Raw genomic sequence first — 26,236 nt, 5'->3', positions numbered from 1 at the left:
AATGCAGAAAAAGTCATGTGGCCAGGTGAGTCATCCATCAATTTATTTTCCACAAGATGGAGAGTGCATGTGTGGCACACACCAAGAGAATGGAACAGGCCTGAATGCTGGACCCCTATAGAGAGGAGGCACTTTTATGCATCGGGGGCATTTTGCTGGCACAGGTCAATTGTCCCTTAAAAGGGTCACTGCAAATCAACAAAAATTTGTTATGACTAATTTCCTTGTATGCCATGTTAAAACATTTCTATCCTGTTGAGAGTGGTCTCTTCCAGGGCAACAATGCCTCCATTTACAGGACATCAGGGGTCAATGAATTATTTGATAATGAAAATGATGTACAATCACATGCTATGGCCTTCAGTCACCAGATTGCAGCTCGATTGAACACTTACGAAAGATTTTGATCACTCTTCACAATCATGATCAATAAAGAACTTGAGGGAATATCTTTTAGAAGAATGGTCTTTCATCCCTTCAGTACAGTTTCAGAGACTTGTAGAATCTATGCCGTGGCACCTTGAAGCTGTTCTGGCGACACATTACTAAAACACTTCATGTTGCTTTTTCCATCAATTTGTCACTTGTCTGTAACTTATAACGTAGAATCTCCTACTTGGACATTATAAATGGAGGAAAACGCTGACTTCAGTTTAACTACACCTTTTAGTTCTACTGAAGCCCATTCCTTTATATAGTCTACTGGCTTTTTTAACTTATTGCACATCTCATATTACTGTCAATTGGTGGGACATAACGTGTCATTTATTAAAATGTTTCATCCATAGAATAGTAATACTTGGCAGTGAAACACTTCTTGTATTAGATTGCTGGTATGCAGATATTTACCTATGGATCACATTTTTTGCTGTGTAGCCTTCCATCAGGAAGTTAAAGAGTAAAGCCTTGGAGCAATATGGGGTCTGAAGTCATTAAAAGCATTACATGTACACTTCATGAAAGTGGTTCTGTTTTAACCTCAGAACACATGGCTGAATTAATCCTATCTCTTCAATCAGATGACAGTGGTCCATTGTCATTGGATAAATATGCGGTCAGTGCGTATCTTGTCAGATTTAAAAAGGCCAATGTCAGTGTCCTCTTTGATTCTTTAGTGGTAGCTTTAAAGGACTAGGGGTGAGATAGTAAAAAACATGGAAAGATGACATACTTGTTCCCAGTGGCCTTTCTCTCTCTTTTATTGGATGGACACTTAGATGTGAAGTATTGTGATATAAGCCTATGTCTGAAATTCCAAAGCTGAAAACCCAGAAGTCTGGAATCCAGAGTTTGGTATTGCTGTGAAGGTAGAGAGATGCACCAACTTTAATCAGATAACAAAAAGGCTGGCAAGTGGGCGAAAAAAAAACTGTTGTCCCTTCGTGTCAAAGTCTGATGAAGGTTTGTCCATGTGCCTGCTCAGTCTTTGTGCAAAGTCTGATGAAGGTGAAGGTAGAGAGGTTTCTTTGTAAGGAGGTTGAGTTTCTTCCTCTTGAAGTCAGTTGGCTTCTTGTACCTGAGATCACAGATCACAATCTGTATCAACAAAAACTATTAAAAGACACAGCATACTAGAGTGATCCACAAAGCAGGATTACTTAGTTAGCCAAATAGCATAACCAGTGCCAAGTCTGGTATATAGAAGACAAGGTAAGGGACATTCTTCTTGGACAAGGTTATCCAGCATCCTGAGAAATGTGTTACGAAATACTCTGCATATATTGTGGCATTCACAACTTCTTAGGAACAGACAAAATGCTTATGCATAGTGACATTTTACAATATGATCAGAACTGTGCAAAAGTCAGAGACCACATTTCATTTATTTTTATTTCCAGTACAAGTTATTCATTTTTCAGCATCAAACAATAAAGCAGAAAACACATTTAATGGAACCTCAACTAAATATAATATATAATTTTATTTTATAAATTTTGTGCTCACGCTTTGCTTTTATTTCAGCATTTCCATGAAATCTACAGGAATATTTTTTCACACCTCCAAAGTTCAGTCTTAGAAGTTGGTTTTATTTTATGATTCTCACAATCTAAGTAATACCAAACTCATGTAATGCTTCTGGGGTGGCCAGTCTAGTGTTCTCAAAACACCAGTAGCTTCTGCAAATTATCTTTTTGTGTATTTTCTTGTCTCAATAACCACTGTTTTGACAGCTGCATATCCTTTCAGACCCATAGCACTGAGCTGTCTTCTCACAATGGCAAGATGAACAGAAACACCTGTGGATTTCAGATCTGAAGTATGGAATGAATTTCTCCTATCTCTCAAAGATGAAGTCAAGTCAAAGTTTATTTATATAGCGCTTTTTACAACAGGTGTTGTCACAAAGCAGCTTTACAGAAAAATCTGGGTCCAAGCCCCCATGAGCAAGCCAATGGTGACAGTGGCAAGGAAAAACTCCCTAAGAGCAAGAGGAAGAAACCTTGAGAGGAACCAAGACTCAAAAGAGGAACCCATCCTCCTCTGGTTGACACCGGATAGCAAACAGCATTAGTATAAAAAGCTTTATGTATTGTATATCTGAGGGTGACTGTTTTAGTGGTCTACCAGGTCTTGCATGGGGAATGTAATTTTTTTCTCTAATCTTTTTTTTTTAAATTCATTTTCCTTTTACTTTCACACATATGAAAAATTAATAACCTGACCTTAGTTGCTGTTTTTACTGGAAATTACATTAATGAAGGGTGATCTCTGACTTTTGCACAATATTGTACATATACTTGATCGATTTGTCGGTGACCCTCATTTACAATGTAGTTAAGCCAATGCAGAAATCAAGGATTGAAAAATTTTGACTGTAAAAACATAACAAATGCTAAAAAAATGTATAACAGTAAACTTAATAGAAAAAGAATCAAATCAGAATAAACCGTTAAAATAAAACTGCTTGATAAATAACAAATCAAATAGGGATAAAATAATACAAACAGTTTATGAAACAAATAAAATAGAAACTGTAAAACACTAACTCAGCAGTAAATAAAAACTAAAAGATGACAAAATAATTCAAAAGAATATTAAATGTACAACAACAACACCTACCAAATTAAAAGTTAACTAAAATCAAACAAAACAATTGCAGGCGGAGTGGATGTGGTTACAGATTAAAAGTTTGAAATGTTCACATAAGATCAGCGAGTAAGGTTGTAGAGCTTCCTGTAATGAATTCCAGCTTACTGTAGCTAAAAGCAGATTTTTCCAGTTTAGTAAAAGCTCTTGGCACCTGAAGAGTAATCCAATCACTGAAACAAGTCTGATAAAATGCATTATTTACACTGAGCATTTTTGTGATGTACAATGGCATATGGTCAGTAAGCGCTTTATAGATAAAAAGAAGCCAACACACAGCCAGAAGTGACCAGCTAACTTTTTCATACAGTATATAGTGATGGGTACTGTAGGGGTCACCAGTAAGGAAAGCAGAGTGAAATACAGAGTTTAAAGATTTGAGAGTTGTTCGAGGTGTATTTAGAAGAGTAACTTTATAAAAGAAGGCAACAACACTCTTAACGTTGAGTATAAGTTGATATTGTAGTGTTTGAAGTACCCTGTGTGCTCCGTTTTGCAGGGGTTAGGAATGTTTAAATTAAGGGGCCCCCTGGTCCAAAGCCCCATAGGGAGTAGGCCTCTCACTTTCTCCCTTCTTCTCTTAGTTCCAAATAGATGAGATCATTTTAAAAAGAACCATATGCTCTGTCTCCTGTTTCAACAACAAGAACCATATATAAGCACCTGGAATATTCTGTTCTGGAGAGGACACTTAGAATTGGCATGGATCCTCTCTCAGGTACTTTATAGTGCTTGATATGATACTGTTTTACTATGTAATAAACATCTTATGCGAAGAACACAGTGTCAGCGCAGTTTTCCTTCATCATCTTCACATCATTGCTACCTAATAGACAACATTTTTGGCGTTATGATCAGGATTGCGGACGACAACATTTTTGGCGTCACGAACTTCAGACGTGTTGTGGCTGGCTGCGTCGCCAACAGCCTCAGCGCACTTACTCCCGCTCCAGGCCGGCTATTCAGGTGAGCGCTGGTTTTTTTCGTTGAGGCTGTTGGGTGTTTGCTGTCTAGTTGCACCGTAAAGAATCTTGTGTGTGTGAGCCATGCTGTGTTGATGTTTGGAGTGCTTCTCCGTTCTAAATTGGGGTTTATTGCGTTGTGCACGCCGCAATAAAAAGGGGGAGTATTATAGAGAAAAGGAAAGCTGATATAAAAGTGTAGAATAGCCTAATAAGTAACAATAAAGTGAGCTAAATAACACCATGCGAGACTAATGAAGGTTGGGCCCTTATCTTCTTAACGGTAAGACGTGTATATTAGTCACTGCGTGAAAGTTGGCTTAGAGAAGTAGTCAGATTAGGTTAAAAAGGGGGAAAAAGAAGTGAAAAGTAACAGCCCAGGGCCCTGGGGAAATTAGATTAAGGGGAAATTAGATTAATGGGAAAAAAGGGCCTAAACATGGGCCTAAAATCCTGGAAAATCACTAGGTGAATTTCGGGTCAGTTCTAAGGAACTGGAGGTGTGGAATGGAAAGTTCAATTGTAAAGTTCCCATTCAAACACTAGTTGATGAACAGTGTGTGAAGTAGCTTTTTATTGAATATTCACACCTCATAACGGTAGCATAAATTTAGAAGAAAAAGAGAAAAAAGGAGCGGCAGGAAAAAGCATGCTATAGGATAAATGTTGTTCTTTGTCTTCTGTGTTTTCTGAGCTCGCTGTGTGCTTCTGTGTGAGGGGGATTGGCCCCCCCTTACTGTGTGTGTATGTGGACCTGGGTTCTGTGTGTGAGTTGCTTGTCTTGGCAGTGCTCCAGCTGTGTGACTGGCTTTAGGAATGTATAAATGATAATGTGTAAAAGTATATGAACCTCTACGAGAGGGCATTTCTTTGATACCGTTAACATCATGAGCTTTCCTGGGGGACATTTTTGGATTTAAGATTTAAGATAAAGTTAAGATTTATGAGCCTCAAAAAGAATAAGAAATTTCTTTATTGATGATAATTTGGTGTTTAAAGGAGGAAAACAGTTGTTATAGATAAAAATGACCTAAGTTTTGGTAGATAAAGGGTGTAAATCATATTGGATTGCTTTTGTGTGGTTAAAAAATACCTAGTGGGTTCATTTGATACTTAATTCTGATTTGTTTCTACGTTTATCCACCTATGGGGTGTGTGAGAATTGGAGAGGAGAAAGAGGGAGAAAAAAATTAGAAGAAGAATAACAGAAAGAGGGAGAAAAAGAAATGATGAGGGAAGAGAGAGAGAGAGAGAGAAGAGAGAGGAAGCAGCAGGCCAGTGCTGACACGGAGTGAGGTCTGATGATTTAGGAGGCAAAGGGGTCAGCTCATGTTGCAAGGGGGTAAGTTGCTGAAGGTAAAGAAGAGAGGAGATGTTGAAGGCTCAAGGGAGCCAGAAGAGAATGTGTGGAGAGAGGGTTATATAACTTGTAAGGTAGTAGTTGTGATAGAAGATTTGAGTTCTTCTGGGAGTTTTCATGGTCGCTAAAAAAGTTCAGGAACGATTCACCACAGCAACCACTCCAAGGGTGAATATTACATCGATGAAGCTCACTACTTTAGCTCCGGAAACAACTAAGAATGTTAATACATCAATTCAGGCTATTACTTTAGCTACGATTTTGAAGGGGATGAATGCTACTACAGGGAAGGTGCGAACTTCTCCATTTGTTACTTCTGGAAATATTACAAGTGAGGTTGGACTAAGGGCAACCTTTGCTAATAAAATAGTGACAACATGTCTGTCGCCTAGGAAATTTGTAAATTTGTAAACACAGACACCTGGTATGACATTTTTTAACTTTAAAGAAGGAGTAAATATAACCCAGAAACCTATGTTAAAAATAGAGCTTAGTGTGAATAGTAGTAAGGAGATTTTTGAACCTAGAGAACAGAAGGTGGAAGAGCATGATGCAGATTCATCTGTGACAGCTCAGAAGACTATTTTAGATGTGGAAGAGGGTTTTTTTGACTTTGACTGGACACCAGAGGACATGACTAACCATTATCGTGTATTACAGAAGAGAGAAACTAAGTGGAAGGCATATGGATTTGATTCCTAGGGGTTACAAATCGCAGACCCATGGGCAGGTAGGAACTTATGGTTCCAGCAGTTAATTCATTCTGTAAGATCGGTTAGGAAGCAGAATTGTCCATTTGTGGTGAAAGTTCCAACACCAGGCACATGGCCTTCAATTTTAGAGAGGTACCAGAACCATTAAGTGCTAAATATCAATCATATGCATTATAGTGGCTGTTGTATCAGCAGCAATCAGCAGAGGATAAGGTGATGGCTCTGTCAGCGCATCTGTTTAGAAAAAAATTAGAAGAACATAATTGTTCTTGGTTGGGAGAGTTACCATATGTGAATTTACTTGATCAGTGTAACATGACAGAACCACTTAGACGCTTGCGGATAGAGAGACCGAGGAGGCTTTACTGCTTGAATCATCAATCAAAATCGTTGTCAGGAAACAGGCACAGGTCAAATCCAGAAAGGGCAGCAAGTAAAGAAACATAACAACAGGCAAAAACAATCCAAAAGGGGTCAGGCAAAAACGGGTGAGTCAAAATACAGATGAATAGTCAAAACTAGAAAGCACAACACAGGAAATAAAAGCTCAGTAGCTCCAGAAAGAAGCAATACCTCGCACTGAACTGTTCTAAAAGCCCAGGTTTTATACTGAAGCTGGTGAGAGGTCACAGGTGTAATAGATCAGTACTCAGGAGTCATGTGATCTCCCAGAGGATTCTGTGAGATGGAGTCCAGGGAAACCTCTGAGCCATAGGGATGCATGACAATCAGTAGGAAAATATGATAACAGCGATCCCTGATCCGTTGGAAGGAAATCTGGGGGTTTGTGGTGATAAGGCATATATATTTCTACCGTATGGGTGGATAGGATGCTGTTACATGGCAACATTGAAGCTTCCATATGAGGTTTTTACTGTCCAGAAGGGAAAAGGTTCTGATGAGGTTCAATCTGATGCTATTTCTGGAAGTAGGAAGAAAAGGGAACTAGCACAATTTCATAATCTGGAGTCCTATCATTGGAGGATAAGTCCAGGAGAGAAAGGCTATTTCCATGGTATGGTGTGACATTTTTGGCAGATCACATTGATAATATTACCTACACCCTACAGTGTTTTGCAAATGAGACTATAAGAGGTTTTGAGTACTTGTCAAATACTCAAAAGAGTCATAGACTGACGTTGCTGAAACATGACATGGCTCTTGATTATCTTTTGGCTAAACAAGGTGGCCTATGTGTGGCTTTGAACTTAACTGGTGATGCCTGTTATACTTTGATTCCTGATAGTTCTGATAAGATGACTAGTGTCATAGATGCATTGAAGCATGTAAGGGAGGCGTTTGGACCATCGGAAGGAGCTGGATGGTCTGCGAATGCTTGGTTACAGGAGAAATTAGGACCATTGGGAGCAGTGTTGGTTCAGATTATGGTAGCAGTTCTTATATCATTGAGTGTGATGTTGTTTCTGTACGTTGTTGTTAACTTTGCGAAGACTATGATATTGAGATGGGTTGGAGTTGTGATGCCTGGAGATCAAGTTCAGATGCCATTATTACATAGGACTGACACAGACGATGACGAGGAAGCGGTGATAGAAGGCGAACTGATGGAGAAATATCCATTTTGAATATCTATTCTTATTATAGTCTTAACATTTATTTCTGTTACTATTTTGGGTATTTAGTAGTCTCTTACTATAGAGTGGAATGATAGCAGGGGGAAATGAAAAAGGTGATTTATAACTTGGAATAATGTGAAAGTATGATACTGTGAATTTCACATTTACTTATAAGGTGTTAATCCATATGTGATGTTTCAATTTGCATCTGTTGTTTTTGCAAAAGATACTGGTTGGTGGTTTTCTTTTCTTTTCTTCAAGAACGATGTTGGGGGAAGACCACTGTAAGGGTGGTTGGATCTTCGGGGACCCCGATGTGCATGGACAATAAGATTGGACTGAAGGACATTGAATAAGGACACTGTGATACAATGCCCGGAGTCAACACATCATCGACACTACACTGAGAGTCGACGCTGCTGAGGAGCTGCAGTGTGATACATTTTTATGTCTTGATATATATATTTGCATAGTATTGGATTGTGTTATATTATATTGTAATGTGTGATATTGATAGAGGACATTTATAAGGTAGTGATAATCTTAGTAAGACATACTAGTTGGATTGAGTGTAGTACTTAAATTTATGACACTTTCTTTGGGGTTTAACTTGATTGAAGACTGATGTTTTCTGCTATGGAGTAAGTACATTGAGACCTCAGATGTTCTTTTCTTTTTTCGGGTGCTTAGGGATATTGGTGTTAGGCAGGGAAAGGTCCATTGGAAGGTCCGATGGGTCGACCAGCCTGAATGTGGACATTGTTTTGATTTTATTTTCTGAGGTTTCCATATGTATTTGCTTAAGTCATATATCTATACAATTTATCAAAATACCTCCTTTAAAGTGGTCTGGAGTACTTTATGTGGTTGCCTAAGGCAGAGGGGCCGTGAGATAATTTTTCCTGTCTAGATTGTTTGATGGACATTTCAGGAATGATAGCTGCCTGACAGGTTTTTTCGCTCTCACACTCCAGAAAGTTGTTGCATTGCTAAGGTTATGCTGTAGGAAGCATGTGTAGGAAGAACTGTTATTTAGTTACAACTACAAACATGTATGTGATACTTTTTTGTTCTTCGAGACTTTGAGGAAGCCTCGAAAGGGGGGAATATGAGGTGTATTTAGAAGAGTAACTTTATAAAAGAAGGCAACAACACTCTTAACGTTGAGTATAAGTTGATATTGTAGTGTTTGAAGTACCCTGTGTGCTCCGTTTTGCAGGGATTAGGAATGTTTAAATTAAGGGGCCCCCTGGTCCAAAGCCCCATAGGGAGTAGGCCTCTCACTTTCTCCCTTCTTCTCTTAGTTCCAAATAGATGAGATCATTTTAAAAAGAACCATATGCTCTGTCTCCTGTTTCAACAACAAGAACCATATATAAGCACCTGGAATATTCTGTTCTGGAGAGGACACTTAGAATTGGCATGGATCCTCTCTCAGGTACTTTATAGTGCTTGATATGATACTGTTTTACTATGTAATAAACATCTTATGCGAAGAACACAGTGTCAGCGGAGTTTTCCTTCATCATCTTCACATCATCGCTACTTAATAGACAACAAGTTGCAAATGCATATCTGTATATCACATCACCATAATCCAGAATAGACAATAACATTGTTGAAACAATCTTTTTTCTTGGGTGCTTTAGGAAACACATTTTGTTTTGATGCTGGAAGCCAAGTTTTTGCCTCAGTTTACATGTAAGCTTGTTAACATGGTACTGTGCATCTGTTGTCTAGCCACATGTCATGGTATTTACACTTATAACTGTTTCAACGTCAGATCTCTCTAGGGTTAGAGAGGTGATTTAAAAAAAATGTTAAAATCAATGTTAGAGGCTCTGGAAATTAGCATAAATTTAGTTACCTCAACATTTAAGACTAGTTTGATTGTAAAAACCCAAATGCAGAGCATTAACAGAGTACAGCAGACAATATAATCAGCTGAGCAGTACAGAATGGTGTAGTCAATATATAAATGAAACATGTAAAACATAAATATGCCAGTATTTCTTGTTTGGTACTCACAGCTCTATCACAATGGGACCGGGTTTAATCTCATCCATCTCCATGAAGGCAAAACACTTAGTGCTGGTGAACCTCTTCTTGGGCTTGTAGTGTTTGAATTCAAAGAATATAGCTGCACCTACAGCAAAGAAAGCACAGTGGCACAGTGGGGAAAATGACAGTTACATTTCCAAAGGTACTTTTAAACACACACTCACCAAGCACTTTAATAGGAACACTACACTAATACTGGGTAGGGCCTCCCTTTGTTCTCCCCTACAGCCTCCACTGGATTCAGATCCAGTGACTGGGAAGGCCACTGAAGAACAGTGGAGTCACTGTCATCATGAAACCAGTCTGAGACAGCTTTTGCTTTTTGACCTGGTGCATTATTATGATGGAAGCAGCCATTAGAAGATGGGTAAATTGTGGCCATGAAGGGATGAACATGGTCAGCAATAGTACTCAAATAGACTGTCATTCAAGCAGTGATTAATTGATATTAACAAGCCTAAAGTGTGCCAAGGAAACACTCCACACACCATTACACCACCTCCACCAGCTTGGACTGTTTACACAAAGTGGGTTAGGTCCATGGATTCATGCTGCTGGTGCCAAATTCTGACCCTACCATCTGTACGCCTCAGATTCATCAAATGATAACAGTAAAACAGTAAAATTAATGAAGTTATTCTAAAGGATTGCAACTGTTCACGTGAACAAATGTGCAAATTCTTGTAGCTTACAGATGGAGCCTTCAGTCCGACAGCCACAGTTGCTAGCTGTGGTTTAATTAAAGCAGCAAATAATGTATTTGTGAACAGCCCATATAAAAAAATGGATGTCAGTTTGCCTTGAACTGCGCAGGTGGGAGCAGGCCAAAAAGTTTCAGTTGCAGGCAGGAGCAAGACAAATGACTCCCATTTTCTTCAGGAGCGGGATGAAATCTTGTGGCAGCAGACGGGAACGGGGCTCAAAAAAAAGTCCCGCACAGATCTCTAATCAGCAGTTATACTCAAAGCAGCAAAGTAGGTGTACAGGTGTTCCTAGTAAAGTGCTCAGTGAGTGTATGATTATGATCAATACAGAACTGCTGTGTTATGAGTTAATGGCCATATATGTGAAACTGCCTTTGAATTTGAATGAAAAAAAAAATCAACTATTTTCAAAGGTAGCTTTTCTGACCTTTTGGAAGTTTTTCAAGATGTTTTTGAATTTCCACATCTACACAGAAATGAATGTATGTGTCTTCTTTCTGTGTTGCCACTGGAGTGTCTTGAACAGGGTTCAAATCAACACCGTTCAAATCTGCAGTACAGAAAAACCTATTATTACATTCTTACATTTGAACTGATAGATGAACTTTTATGAAGAAAACAAATATTTTCACAATAAAAAAAAATTACAGATGCTCATACCTTTTACACTAATTGTCATGTAAGGATCGATACATTGCCCTGCATCTTTCAGACCAATCTTTTCAATTTTTAAAGTGAGTAGAGTCATTCCTGGCTCTGAGGGAAGTCGTGGTAATAAAGTACCTGTTAGAAACACAAACAGTTCTACAATTCGCAGTTCATCACCTTCATATGTATAAGTGTGTAGTGTTCACCTGAGCATCAGAGAAAAATATACAGTGAGAAGCAAAAATATTGGTAGAATAAAGTCAAACGGGTTATTTTTGTAATATACTCATAAAATTTGTATTCCAGATCAAAAAATGAGCATGAGACCATACACAGAATAAGTGTAGGTACTGGAACAAATGAACATGAACAAACCCTTTACTTACAATAAATGCATCAAGTCTGTGACTTCTTGATGACTTCATTTAGGCTATGTTCACACAGTAGGTAAAAGTGGCCCAAACCTGATTCTCACCAAATCAGATTTTTTTGTTTGGCTGTTCATTACTCTGAACAGATCACACTCCTAAACTGACCAGCATGTGCAAAAGAACAATGCTTCACATTGCTTCATGTGGCATGCTTAACTAGAGGTAAACAATCATGACTATGAACGAACGCCAGTCGCTCCCAAAGTTTTCAGTTTAATTTTCGCCAGCATCACAAGAGCGATCATGAAGTTCCGATGGCTGACAGCTGGGCTCATCACCCAGAATGTGGAATGTTTCTATATTGGTAGAATGCAAATTGGTAGAATGTTGTTGGTATAAGTGGGTAACATCTCTGCCTTCTATGCTGTAGACTGGGGTTCAATCCCTGCCTAGGTATGCATCCTACACTATACCAATAAGAGTTTTTGGGCAAGACTCCTAACGCTACCTTCGCCAACCTGTGTAAAAAAATGATCAAGTTGTATATCGCTCTGGATAAGAGCATCTGCTAAATGCCGTAAACGTAAGTATGTGTTCGAGCTCGCTGTAAAAAAGGCACATGCCACTTTGCTTCCAGACTTTTAACTGATCTTTGCTTCTGCAGCCTCGCTCTCCTACGGCCATGTTCGGCCATTTCTTTCAAAACCTCTTCCAACGTGGAGCGGTTGAGCCTAAATGTTTATGAGGTTTCAGCAGCGCGAAATGATGATGAATGTCGAGTTGGATTGACATAAAAGTCGCATGAATTCCGATCTGTCTGTACAGAGTCGCATTGTCACAGATCAGATACGTATCGTATTTCTGTACCACATATGAAATCGGAATTTTAGATTCAGTGTGTTTTTTGCTGTTTACACTGCCTCACAGATGACATGTCTGTGTCGCATAAGTGGAAAAAGATCAGATTTTTACATGCTGTGTAAACATAGCCTTAGACTGCTCTGCCAAGCCTTTATAGCAGCTTCTTTGTGTTGGTGATTGTTTTCAGGGTGTTTTGACTTCAGTTACCTGTTCAATATTTACAATGCATCCTCAAGAGGGTTTAAAATCAGGAGACTGACTTGGCTAGAGTAAACATTTCTATTTTTTCTTACTGAGGAATTGGTTAAGTGTGCAGTATGCTTTGGGTGCTGCTGTAGTTATGTACACTTCAGAATTCAGTTCTGCTGCTACCATTACCATTTACATCATCAATGAAAACCAGTGAGCTTGTTCCAGAAGCAGCGATGCATGTCCAAGCCATGACAGTGCCTCCTTCATGCTTAACTTAGATGAAGTTAATAAAAGATCAATCTTTACCTCATTTGACCATAAAACTTTGCTTTGGTGCCTTAATTCACCTGCTTGCAACTTCAGTAGTTTCTTTTTCTTCCTACACTGTTTTTCAATTTTTCATTAAATGAGGCATCACTGTTTGAATATTTCAAAAGAAAACATTAAGTTTTAGTCAGATAAATTTTTTGGTCATAGTAGTTGGTAGTTGTCCATAATACATATATATGGATTATTCTTATAAACATGACAACTACTTGATCCCAACCTGAAAAAAATTAAATGACTAAAACTTTTTTTTGTGTATATACAATGATGCCTCATTTAATAATTAAAATTAAATGTGATTGATTTAACTGATGTGAACCAAAAATAAATCTGCAAATAATACTTTTTTGCTCTTCTTTTTATAATGTAAGCACTATAAGCACTGTAAAATAATTACTACTATATTCCGTTGCACTCAAAATTATTCAACCCCCTCAAAGTGCAAGGCAGTTTGGTAATATGAATAAAATTTGATTATAAAAATCTATCAACCAAGGCTTTAGTAAGCAGTCAAAGTAGATTTATCACTACATGTTCAAGTCATTTTGACAACATAAGTTTCAGTTTACTGTGAACAGTTCAAATTCACAAATGCCCACGTGCAAAATTATTCAACCCCCCACAGTATTTTGTGGCAAAACCTTCTAGCTTATCAATGTTCCTTGGTTTCCGTGTCACGACAGCTTTCCTCAAATCCCACCAAAGATTTTCAATGGGATTTTAATGGGGACTGAGATGACCACTCAAGGACATTCCAGGACTGATCCCTGAACTGAGCTTCGGTCAACTTGGATGCATGTTTGGGATCAATGTCTGAAAAGTCAGATGATCACCAAGCTTCAATTTAGCAACTGAAGGCAACACATTCTTCTTCAAAATGGCCTGGTATTTCAAAGAATCCATGATGCCAGTCAAACGGGCAGGACTGCCAGTTCCTGCAGCAGCAAAACACCCCCTCAAAAGGACTGCCCAACCTCCATGCTTGACCATAGTGTTCTTTTTGTAATATGCTTTGCTGTTCTTATGCCAGACATGTCACTGATCCATAGGTCCATACAGTTTTAATTTTAATTTTAATGATTAAACTGTAAGTCACTCTGGATAAGACCACCTGCCAAATGCCATAAGCGTAAAATGTAAAATATTGCAAGTCTTTGGCAGGGTTTTTCCCAGCAGTTCTGTCCAAATGTCTGATTCTTCTTGGTGAAATTTTGCTCTTTCTTTCATGTCCAGGTAGGTTTCCTGTGTACCATGAGTTTTAAACTTACGTATGATACCTCCAACTGTGTCTCTTGGTACTTTAAGTCTCTAGGACATCTTCCTGTAGCTGTTTTCCTGTAGCATTTTTGGTGCAATGAAATAATGTCTTCTTTTAGCTTTTGTGAGAGCTCCTTTTTGTTTACATGGGTGCAATTTATATATGCACAGCTGAAAGAAATTAATTGTCATTACAGAGTACCCAAAGGCTTACATCAGAATACACAAAGGCTTTGTAGCCTCATACACTAGCATGGCTGTTTTAAGAACTGATCCTTTTACTCAGAAATATGACGTCACACATTTTCACTAATGAATAGGTCACTCAACTAATACACATAATTGATTGGGACTTCACAAAAAAGTGTATTTATATATATATATATATACATACACACACACACACACACACACACACACAGTCACTGAAATAACTTGAAACTGACAAAAGTAATAATAAATAAAAATAGACTGAAAATCAAGTAATGAAAATCAGACATTGCTTTTGAATTGTGGTTCAATAACAGAATTATTTAAAACACTATGAAACTGGCCTGGACAAAAATGATGGTACCCTTAACTTAATATTTTGTTGCACAACCTTTTGAGGCAATCACTGCAATCAAGTGATTTCTGAAACTCTCAGTGAGACCTCTGCACCTGTCCACAGGTATTTTGGCCCACTCCTCGTGAGCAAACTGCTCCAGCTGTCTCAAGTTTGAAGGGTGCCTTCTCCAGACTGCATGTTTCAGCTCCTTCCACAGATGTTCAATAGGATTTAGATCAGGGCTCATAGAACGCCACTTCAGAATAGTCCAATGCTTTGCTCTTAGCCATTCTTGGATGTTTTTAGCTGTGTGTTTTGGGTCATTATCCTGTTGAAGGACCCATGACCTGCAACTGAGACCAAGCTTTCTGATACTGGGCAGCACATTTTGCTTCAGAATACCTTGATAGTCTTGAGATTTCATTGTACCCTGCACAGATTCAAAACACCCTGTGCCAGATGCAGCAAAGCAGCCCCAAAACATAACCGAGCCTCCTCCATGTTTCACAACAGGTACAATGTTCTTTTCTTTGTATGCTTCATTTTTGCGTCTGTGAACATACACTATATTGCCAAAAGTATTCGCTCGTCTGCCTTCACACGCATATGAAATTGAGTGACATCCCATTCTTAATCCATGGGGTTTAATATGATGTCGGCCCACCCTTTGCAGTTATAACAGCTTCAACTCTTCTGGGACGGCTTTCCACAAGGTTGAGGAGTGTGTTTGTGGGACTTTGTGACCATTCTTCCAGAAGCGCCTTTGTGAGGTCAGACACTGATGTTGGACGAGAAGGCCTGGCTCGCAGTCTCCGCTCTAATTCATCCCAAAGGTGTTCTATTGGGTTGAGGTCAGGACTCTGTGCAGGCCAGTCAAGTTCTTGCACACCAAACTTGCTCATCATGTCTTTATGGACCTTGCTTTGTGCACTGGTGCGCAGTCATGTTGGAACAGGAAGGGGCCATCCCCAAACTGTTTCCACAAAGTTGGGAGCATGAGAGTTCCTTTCACTGGAACTAAGGGGCCGAGCCCAACTCCGGAAAAACAACCCCGCACCATAATCCCCCGTCCACCAAACTTTACATGTGGCACAATGCAGTCAGACAAGTACCCTTCTCCTGGCAACCACCAAACCCAGACTCGTCCATCGGATTGCCAGACGGAGAAACGTGATTCGTCACTCCAGAGAACACGTCTCCACTGCTCTAGAGTCCAGTGGCAGCGTGCTTTACATTGCGCTTGGTGATGTAAGGCTTGGATGCAGCTGCTCGGCCATGGAAACCCATTCCATGAAGCTCTCTACGCTGTTCTTGAGCTAATCTGAAGGCCACATGAAGTTTGGAGGTCTGTAGCAATCGACTCTGCAGAAAGTTGGCGACCTCTGCACACTATGTGCCTCAGCATCCGCTGACCCCGCTCTGTCATTTTACGTGGCCTACCACTTCGTGGCTGAGTTGCTGTCGTTCCCAATCGCTTCCACTTTGTTATAATACCACTGACAGTTGACTGTGGAATATTTAGTAGCAAGGAAATTTCACGACTGGACTTGTTGCACAGGTGGCATCCTATTATGGTACCACGCTGGAATTCACTGAGCTCCTGAGAGCGACCCATTCTTTCACAAATGTTTGTAGAAGCAGTCTGCATGCCTAGGTGTTTGGTTTTATACACCTGTGGCCATGGAAGTGATTGGAACACCTGAATTCAATGATTTGGGTGGCTGAGTGAATACTTTTGGCAATATAGTATAGAGCTGATGTGACTTGCCAAAAAGCTCCAGTTTTGTCTCATCTGTCCAAAGGACATTCTCCCAGAAGCTTTTTGGCTTGTCAATATGCATTTTGGCAAATTCCAGTCTCGCTTTTTTATGATTTGCTTTCAACAGTGGTTTCCTCCTTGGTCGTCTTCCACTAAGTCCACTTTAGCTAAAACAGCGACAGATGGCGCGATCTGACACTGATGTACCTTGACCTTGAGAGAGTTAACCTCTAATCTCTTTGGAAGTTGTTCTGGGCTCTTCGGTTACCATTCGTATTAACTGTCCTGTAGACCGTAACTTCTGAATAATATTTGCAACTGCAGTAACAGGAACATCAAGCTGCTTGGAGATGGTCTGATAGCCTTTACCTTTAACATGTTTGTCTATAATTTTGTTTCTAATCTCCTGAGACAACTCTCTCCTTTCTCTCTCCTTTCTCGCTTTCTGTGGTCCATGTTCAGTGTGGTACACACCATGATACCAAACAGCACAGTGACCACTTTTCACCCTTTAAATAGGTAGACTGACTGATTACAAGTTTGAAGACACCTGTGATGCTAATTACAGGACACACCTTAGTTTAACATGTCCCTGTGGTCAAATTATTTTCAATCTTTTCTAGGGGTACCATCATTTTTGTCCAGGCCAGTTTCATTAGTTTGTTTTTTAAAATAATTCTGTTGAACCACAATTCAAAAGCAATGCCTGATTTTCATTAGTTGATTTTCAGTAAATTTATATTTTTTATTACTTTTGTCAGTTTCAAGTTATTTCAGTGACCACTGTGGGTTATTCTTTCTTTAACGGAAGGGTACCAACAATTTTGTCCACGTGTGTGTAATATATATATATATATATATATATATATATATATATATATATATATATATATATATATATTTACACGCGGACAAAATTTTGATGTTTTGGTTCCCATCCTTACAGTTTACCTGACTTATTTAATGAGAAAAAATACCAAACAACTAAAACTGGGAACTCCACATACATTTGCTGTACAACCCCATTACCAAAAAAGTTGGGACGCTGTGCAGAATGTAAATAAAAATAGAATACAGTGATATGCAAATCATGTAAACCATGTTTTTAAAGGAAAATACTACAAAGACAACATATCAAATGTTGAAACTGAGAAATATTTTTCAAAAAAAAACAATAAAATACGCCCATTTTGAATTTGATGCCAACAACACGGTCCAAAAAAGCTGGGACGGGGGCATGTTTACCACTATGATGCATCACCTCTTCTTTCAACTACACTCTGTAAACATTTGGGAACTGAGGAGGCCAGTTGCTGTAGTTTTGAAAGTGAAATGTTATTCCATTCTTGTTTGATATAGGATTTCACCTGCTCAGCAGTTTGGGGTCTCCTTTGTCATATTTTTCATTTCATAATGTGTCAAATGTTTTCAGTGGTGACAGGTCTGGACTGCAGGCAGGTCAGTTTAGCACCAGTTTAGCACCTGGACTCTTTTAATACAGAGCTTTTCCACTTCGCCTCAGTCCATTTTATATGAGCACGGGCCCAGAGAAGGTGACAGTGTTTCTGGATCTTGTTTATATATGGTCTCTTCTTTGGGTTTTAGAGTTTTAACTTGCATTTGTGGATGCAGCGACAAACTGTTTTCACAGACAGTGTTTTTCAGAAGCTTTCCTGAGCCCATGCAGTGATTTCAACTAGAGAATCATGTCTGTTTTTAATGCAGTGCCGCCTGAGGGCCCAAAGATCATGGCCGCCAAATACTGGTTTTCGGCCTTGTCTCTTGCATACAGAGATTTCTTAGTCTTTTAATGTTATTATGTACCGTAGATGATAAAAAGCAAAAATTCTTTGATATTTTATGTTGAGAAATGTTTTTCTTGAATTGTTGCACTATTTGCTCATGTAGTCTTTCACAGAGAGGTGAACTCCTCCTCATCTTAACTTCTGAAAGACTTACCCTCTTAGGGATGCTCTTTTTATACCAAATCATGTTACTGAGCTGTTGCTAATTAACCACCAGGTGTTTTTTTAGCATTACACAACTTTACCAGCCTTTTGTTGCCCACCGTCCCAACTTTTTTGGAATGTGTTGTTGGCATTAAATTCAAAATGGGCTTATAATATAAATTTCTCACTTTCAACATTTGATTTGTTGTCTTTTACGATTTTCACTTAAATATAGGGTTTCATTAATTTGCACATCATTGCATTCTGTTTTTATTTACCTTTTGCACAGTGGAAATGGGGTTGTATCATATAGAGCTCCAACTGATCTACTGATTGATATGAATATTTTTTATCTGCATGATGCTTTTGACACACAAATATTTATGGACATGTTTTGAGATGAAAATGACTCATAACAAAAATAATCCATTTTATGTCATTATCCCAACATTTTTGCCTTTCACTGTAGTTGATCATAGCATCAACCAACAAAACAAGTAAGCCATAAAGTTTTCTAACATAGAAACAAAAGCCATCCTTTTAAGTCTCAAATGTACATTTTTAAAGTTACTTTGTGCAAATCAGTAGCTGTTTTAACTACTGACTGATGGAAAGTATTTTTTTAATGTAATGAAACATAAATTAGGGAGTAAACATTTAGCCACACTAAGAGCTCTTAATTAGGGCCTGATCAACATTTTCTGACCGACACAAATGCTGATCTTTAAGAGCTAAAAATTCCAGGAACTGTTAATAAATCGAACAGTCCAGTAATTTATTATTATTATTTTTTTGACTGATATGATTGTCACTTGTCAATGGTAAATAATCATTGTCAGTCCTTATTTATAACATTTCATAAACTTATAATAAAACAAACCATTACATACAAAACAAACCCTACATTCATTTTCCGTTATTTAACTGGCAAGATTTTTGCCAAAACTTTTAAATCAGGAAAAACCTTAATATTAGCTAACTGTTGGTTAGGCCCTACTCCTCATACATAAAAAAGACACAATCAATATACAAGGAAATAGATCCAAATATATACAGATTGCTGTTAAGTTTGGTTTGACTTACTGGGCCTCACATACCTGGGACTCCTCTAGGGAAGGACTGTGTTGATCCAGCTCCAGTGGCTGCATCAAATTCCTCTTCAACATCCAGATTCTCCTCCTCACCCGGGGCAAGAATTTTCCTAAGGGTGAAGATTTACAACCACACAATGAGCAACAACCCCAGAGAACTTCAGAATAACTAAAGGCAAACAATTCAGCGATCCAGTCCTTCAAACACAACATGTAAGTTGTCCAAGTTGTACATTTACCTTAAAGGCACTGGTTGGACATCAAAAGGAAAATCTTTGTTGTAGGTAAAAATATTCTTGATAACTGTTAAGACAGTAACAAAGTGTAAACACAAACCAATAACAAGTACATAAACAGTTTTTTCCACCATACCCAGATGTCACATTTACTAAATATCCAACATTTACAATATCAACTGTTATTCAACTAATATATTTAATCATATCCCAGATTCACCAATACTTAGGAAAATGAGGCATAACACTTTGAACCATGCATCTATTATTTATAGCAACAGTGATTATTATGCATCAAGAATAAACAGTCACTTGCTATTCAGGCAAAGTCTTCAGGAGTATATATAAGAAATTCATGGAATGCTTGAGAACAACAATAATTACAAGAACAAAAAAACAGTTGAGATAACTAGAGCACTGTGTATCCAGATGTATTCATTTATAAATTACAAGCGCAAAGTATAAACAAATATATAAATAAATATCACTAAGACATAGTAAAATAAACACAACTTTGTTCTAAAGATAATAGAATACAATAGTTGGAACATCTCTCATTGAACATAGTATACATACAGGGTTCCAGTTTCTTCAGGTCCTCTAACTTAAAGTCTTCTTGAGACTGTGTACACTACCAAAGTAAAAAAAAAGAAGAAAGACACTGATGATTAATGCATTTATCAGTCCCTGTGGTTGAGATGTAATGTTCTGACAATATGCAATCAAAACTGCACAAAAATCATCTGGAGGCAGCCTCTCAAAACACTCAGGAGGGTCAGAACCCACTAGGACCATCATACTTCGTAAAATTAAGGACCACCCTAGACAGTCCTAGCAGGAAAAGACCACAAAATATTCAGGTCTCTCAATAGAATGTCTAGAATAGAACACTCCAACTAGGGCTGGGCGATAAAACGATAATGATAATTATCGTGATATAACTTTTCCTCGATAGAGCGATAAGACAGGTTCAATAAATGTTCGATATGATACACCATTCTCACACTTCCACGTTCAGCGAAAGCCTTCGTGGCGTTTTCTACTGCAAGGAAAGCGACACTACTCTGCTGTCGCCAGGAGAGGGCGCACTTCCGAGTTTTTCGACATGATTAGAGAGGGAGGGGGCCACGAGTAAGACGAGTCTTTAGCAACGGCTGAAACGCCGAGTTATACATTCCCTGTTTGAGTGGAGCGACCAGCGATCTGTTCTCCTGTGACCGAGTGTGAGTGACGAGATCAGTGGTGTAACTATACTGCCCTACAGTGAACTCACCTCTTTCCGTACATCCTAACCAGCTTTAGCAGTGTTAAATCATAATCCTCACAACTACAGCGCTGTTGCAGCGCTCGGACAGTCATAATTTAGTATTAGTGCATTCCCAAGCAACGAAAGTGAAAGAAAGAAGTGAGTTCATGTAAATTACAGCTCTGATTTATACGAAAGTAAACTGAGGAAGCTGAGGCATTGGAGAGCAGGAGAGCACTATCTTTCCAGGCTAGCTGTTTTTAGCAGCTGGCTAACTTGAAGCAGCGCACTGTCACTGACACAACACGGAGAATTGATGATACTGTAGATCAAACACGACACAAAAGCACTGCTTTCAGTTTAAACGTGCCTAAAAGACGTTTGTCTGGTGTTGATATTTTGCGGTTCACGCCTTAAACTACTACGATCACCAGCTGAAAATAATCTGTTTTCTTTCTTAAATTATGACTATTACAAAAATAGCCATGCTTTTCCAGCTGGCAAAAACAGCTCACCAGACACTTTCTCCCACTCTCCCATGACAGATTTGTGAAATGTTCCATTGTTTGGTGAGTGTTCGTCATGTTCTGAACATAAAGGATAGTTTAAAACACGATATCGATATCGAACGATATGAATTTTGTTTATCGTGATAACATTTTTGGCCATATCGCCCAGCTCTAACTCCAACTAGAGGTCAGCACCTGAAAAAAACAGTCCCACTCCCGCAAGCTCCCAACAAGATTTTATCTCTCTTCCGCCAAAAATCTGAATCATTTGCCCCGCTCCTGCCCATAACGAAAACGTTTTGGCCTGCTCCGCCGCACAGTCCCATCAAGATGAACTGACATTCAATATTGGACATAGTCTGGTCATCGGGCTTACTGTGAAGTAACTTCACCATACACCATTTATTCCCAGTAAACACAAAGCAAGAATTAAACCACAAAATGGTCATTTTTGTTATTTTGCTGGGCGCGTACTGAAGGCTCCGCCCTCTCTGTAAGCTACAAGAATTTGCATGTTGTTCACGTGAGCGATTTCTTCGCAACTCTTAAGAATGACTTCATTCATTTTAACTGTTTCACTAATATCATATTATATATTTTTTATATATGTGATTTAGTGACCGTTCTACTTTATTTAGGATATTGATTAATTGCGGCATTTCTCTACATGCAAGCTTCATCCTGCTCCTCCGTGCAGTGGGCTGGTTACCCGCCTGTTCCTATGCACAAAACTGAAAATTAGTTCCACGCCACAAAATATTGTGGTGGTACCCACAGGAGTGCAGACCTCAAATTCCAACTTCTTGTGAATTGCACTGGAATTATCTGAAAAGCCGTCAAAAGCCATACGAAATGATACTTATTAATATACTTATTTATCTTACAATAATGCTGAATTTACTTAGTAGAAAGAAGAAGCTGTAATTATATATCACATTTTAAAGAGAACAATTAAGCAAGCCTCTTATAGAAGAAAATTATTCAAACAACAAATTACAAACACCTGATGCAATACAATTAAAAAAAAAAAAACAATTATATAAACTCGTCCATTACACTTATTGATAAGTGTGATTTAACTGTACGTTTTTATGGAAATGTGCTCTTGTTTTATATATACGCATATGTGAACGCTAATACTTGATTGTTTTTGTTACACATATAGAGTTGTATGCAAAATTTCAGGCACCCTAGGCAAAATTACATATTTTGTTAACAATTCTGTTAGTAAAAACAACCTCTGCAGAAGAGTATTTAAAAAAATCCTTTCTGCAAAGGCCCTGTTGCTTTCTATTTAATTAACTTAAAATAAATAAAACAGTAAAATTGTGGCATGTACAAAAATTTGGACCAAATTTTGTTGTAAGATTGAAATGTCTCAAAACTCAATTACTCATTATGCCTTAACTGACTTGTTAGGAGGACTGATAAAGCAGGTCAAGAATTGTCATTAAGAATTGTCAGCTAACAACAATTCCAGAGCGTATTAAGTTCTTTAATTCCTCAAACCTTGTGCTAACAATGAACAACTATAGGTTCCTCTAAGCAGCTAGCTGAGGATCTGAAAATGAAGCTAGTTCATCAAGCCTATGAAAAAGAGGAATGCTATAAAAAGATATTAAAGCGCATCCAGCTTGCAAACTTTCCACTGTCCAAAATGTCATTAAGAAATGGCAGTTAAGCGGAACTGTGGAAGTCAAGATCGAGACGATCAAGAAAACTCTCAGAACTGCTTGTCTGATGGCGAGAAAAGTAAAGCATAACCCTTATATGACAGCAAAGGACTAACAGAAAAGTTTAGCTAACACAGGAGTGTTGATGAATTGTTCTACTGTGCATCATTGCTTGCACAAACATGATGTGGCAGAAAACAGGAAGACAGAAGAATGAATTTCACTAAACATCAGCAAATTCTGAAAGCAAATGTGACACAGTAAATCAATATACTGAATACAGAGTATTTATCAAGCATTACTACAAACCTGTAGGGACGCACTTCGCATTTCAAGACATGTTGCAACCTTTCCTAGGGTTTTCTAGAAAAAGAAAATATTTAGAAAAAGTTGAGTGAATGTATATTTTCTCCTCACAACTATGGCAAAAATAAGACATTTTCATGATACTTGATACAGTGTATCACAGTATTTTGTTTTTCTGATGCATGATTAAGTTGAAACAGACACCACCAGTAGTGCCATATTTAAAAAAAAAAAAGAAGTATTGTAAAAAACACATTTCACACTTAAAGCCTACATGACTGAAATACAAACCTTTTGTTCCTCTGTGAAATCATGCGAATTTGATGATTGGACCTCTTTCTGCAGCTGCCTTGCAAGTCTGTCAAATAAATAATAATATAGTAAAATAAAACAAAATAAAATGCATTTACTAACATGACTAAATGCCAGAATAAACTAACACAACAACTAATGTCGTTAAAAATGACATCATCATTTTCTTGCAGAGATGATCACGGTAGAATATTTTGTTTACAATTAGTAATCAGTAATGACACGGTGGCTAAACAAAATATCTAACGGTCCAAAGGACCGCTGTGAGTACAAAAGCTCCACCCACAGGAAAAAGAGGGTGTGACGGTAAATCTGTAACATCTAATGCAGGATAGGGCTGTTTGCCCCCCTCATTAATGTGGCAAACATGATTAAATTTAATGTTTGTAAAGAGCCATAAATCTAATTGTAGTATCCCAATTAAACCAGAAAAGTTAACACGTAAGTGCTACTGGTTCAAATACTTACTTCATTATCAACGTAAATAACGTTAACTGTAACAAGTTATTTCAATTTTCGTTTACATCATACAAAAATGTAAGCAGCACAGTTCCAGGAGTTGACAAGAACTTGTTTGTTTCAGCAAGGCACAATGAATAAGCGAAAATGTACTTTGTGAGTAACGACAAACAGATTATTCACTCGAGCCTTCTGAAGACAACTTACATTTGGTACTCATCAATCGCTTCCACCAACTGCCCCCACGAATCAAAGTCCGTGCCCTTTTTAAAACTTGCGTGCCATTTTTGGACGGTCTTGGTGACATCGGACATCTTCTCAAGTTAAACTTTAAGAGACGTTTCAGGTTAACATTGCTGGTGAGATTTTATTTTGCAGTCAGCATTGTTGTGAATCAGCTGGCTGTCCACAATCTACAGATGAACCGGTGATACTGCTGCACAGGACCAAGCCCTTCTGCGAGTGCAACCAAACGTACTTCATGACACTATCGGAAGTCCTGCTCATGAAATATCCAATTTAAAAGTCTCAAAACCTTTTTTTTCTCGTATTACTTCGACTGGAGATCTCCCCTCCTTCCATGCTAGGAACTGTAGTACTCAAGTTTAATAGGCTAACGTAGATTTTAAAGCCTTCTGCTCTCCAAAACAAGTCACTTTGATCTCTGTGTCTGAAACGGCCTACGATGTCAAAATAAAAGTTCTCAATGACGAGCAAAATTGGTAATCCATTTTTGCTTATTAAGAGTAATCTTTTAAAATAATTTATTTATCCAGAAAACACCTGGCTAGGTATTAGCTCCCTAGGAAAATCAGCATAGAAAATTAAATTGAGTGATGGAGTAGGTTCCTTGGTGCTTAACAATGGAAAAATGAAAACAGCTGGCAGATATACCAACTTTTTTCAGCCTTTTAAGACAACACCCATTTTAAACAAAGTAGAAGAGGTCTATGAAAGATCCTGACATGTAAAAAATGCTGAATAAGGACTTCCTTTTAATGCTTTTGTAACCTTGGTGTGACATCAAGAAAAGCTGTCTTTCTTATAAAGAAAGCTGTAAAGGACAAGTAGCATTGTGACACTTTTTATTTGTGCTGTGTTAATGTCAATGCTAACCATACATCCTTTCTTTGAACTAATTAGATAAACGCATGCCCTCCAGCCACTGTCCTGAAGTGTAATCTTTTTTGTCTAGGAAAAAGATTAATGAGACATTGAGGGACAAATATGTGACAACTGATATGGTGTTGAGAGTGCTGTGCCATCTTTTTTTGATGTCTTTTTGTCAAGGTGGGCTACTGCTGTGTGGATTGGTATTGAGATTGTATTTTTCGTGTTGCCGTGGGCCCTTTTAGGGTGGTCTTTTCCATAAACAGAAAACACTACCCAGGATAAAATTTTTAAACTTTTATACCAACATGCTAAAGAGCAGGGTTTTTTTTTATGACAAAGGATACTTTAGAAGTAAAAAAGGTAGTAATAAAACTAAAAACACTGGATAAAGTGTGCATAGGATAACCATCTGCTTGGGTTGTCTAAGATAGAGATGAGCTGTATGAGCTGTAGGCTTCATTAGAGAAACAGGATAAACAACACTTCAAAACTAGTCAGTAGACTAGTTTAATTTGTTTCAGGCCTTACCTTTTAAAATGAGGTGAGTTTGTGAGCTCATTAGACAGCAGTTAAGTTTGTAAGGTGAATATGCAAATAACTCCCTGGTTGGTGCCCTGCCTATTACCTAGGTACAGTAGTCTTTGTTCTTTTCTCTCAGTCAAAATTTTGTCACTTGTGTTGTCCTTGACACCCATCCTCTGACAGCCCGTGGCACGGCATTCCTGAATGTGAGCGCACTGCAGCTCACTGTCAAACCGTGGTTTTAATAGACAAGATATTAGGGCCGTGCACTTGTTAATATGAATCAGAACTGTTTTATTAGTACATTTTCACATAGCATAAAAAAATTCTATTGTTCTAACAAAATATTGTCTAAAAGACGTTACCGCATATCTAGAACTCAAGGTCTCGGTAC

The 26,236-nt window shown here is 38.2% G+C and overlaps 1 protein-coding gene across 1 annotated transcript; it reads right to left on the bottom strand.

Moving 5' to 3' along the window:
- Nucleotides 1-26: 26 nt before the first annotated feature.
- Nucleotides 27-24,799, bottom strand: aida (axin interactor, dorsalization associated). The gene is made up of 10 exons (XM_036582253.1): nucleotides 24,415-24,799; nucleotides 23,728-23,794; nucleotides 23,440-23,493; nucleotides 20,279-20,333; nucleotides 19,706-19,769; nucleotides 19,473-19,576; nucleotides 11,125-11,247; nucleotides 10,892-11,014; nucleotides 9,728-9,845; nucleotides 27-1,516 (listed from the first exon to the last, which is right to left on the bottom strand). The coding sequence occupies exons 1-10, from the start codon at nucleotides 24,519-24,521 to the stop codon at nucleotides 1,420-1,422; spliced, it is 912 nt and encodes a 303-aa protein (XP_036438146.1). The 5' UTR covers nucleotides 24,522-24,799; the 3' UTR covers nucleotides 27-1,419.
- Nucleotides 24,800-26,236: the final 1,437 nt, after the last annotated feature.

The sequence above is a fragment of the Colossoma macropomum genome, unplaced genomic scaffold (assembly GCF_904425465.1).
Source record: "Colossoma macropomum unplaced genomic scaffold, Colossoma_macropomum, whole genome shotgun sequence".
Classification (NCBI taxonomy): Eukaryota; Metazoa; Chordata; class Actinopteri; order Characiformes; family Serrasalmidae; genus Colossoma; species Colossoma macropomum.
This window is presented reverse-complemented; position numbering and strand designations above follow the sequence as displayed.

What these genes read in the sequence shown, in the direction of transcription:
- aida (XM_036582253.1), bottom strand. Translation starts at nt 24,521, where the DNA reads ATGTCCGATGTCACCAAGACCGTCCAAAAATGGCACGCAAGTTTTAAA. An exon ending in GTCCAACCAGTGCCTTTAAG is followed by an intron (nt 19,577 to 19,705) that starts GTAAATGTACAA and finishes CTTCACCCTTAG; the next exon opens with GAAAATTCTTGCCCCGGGTG. An exon ending in TCTTGAAAAACTTCCAAAAG is followed by an intron (nt 9,846 to 10,891) that starts GTCAGAAAAGCT and finishes TCTTTGCTGTAG; the next exon opens with GTGCAGCTATATTCTTTGAA.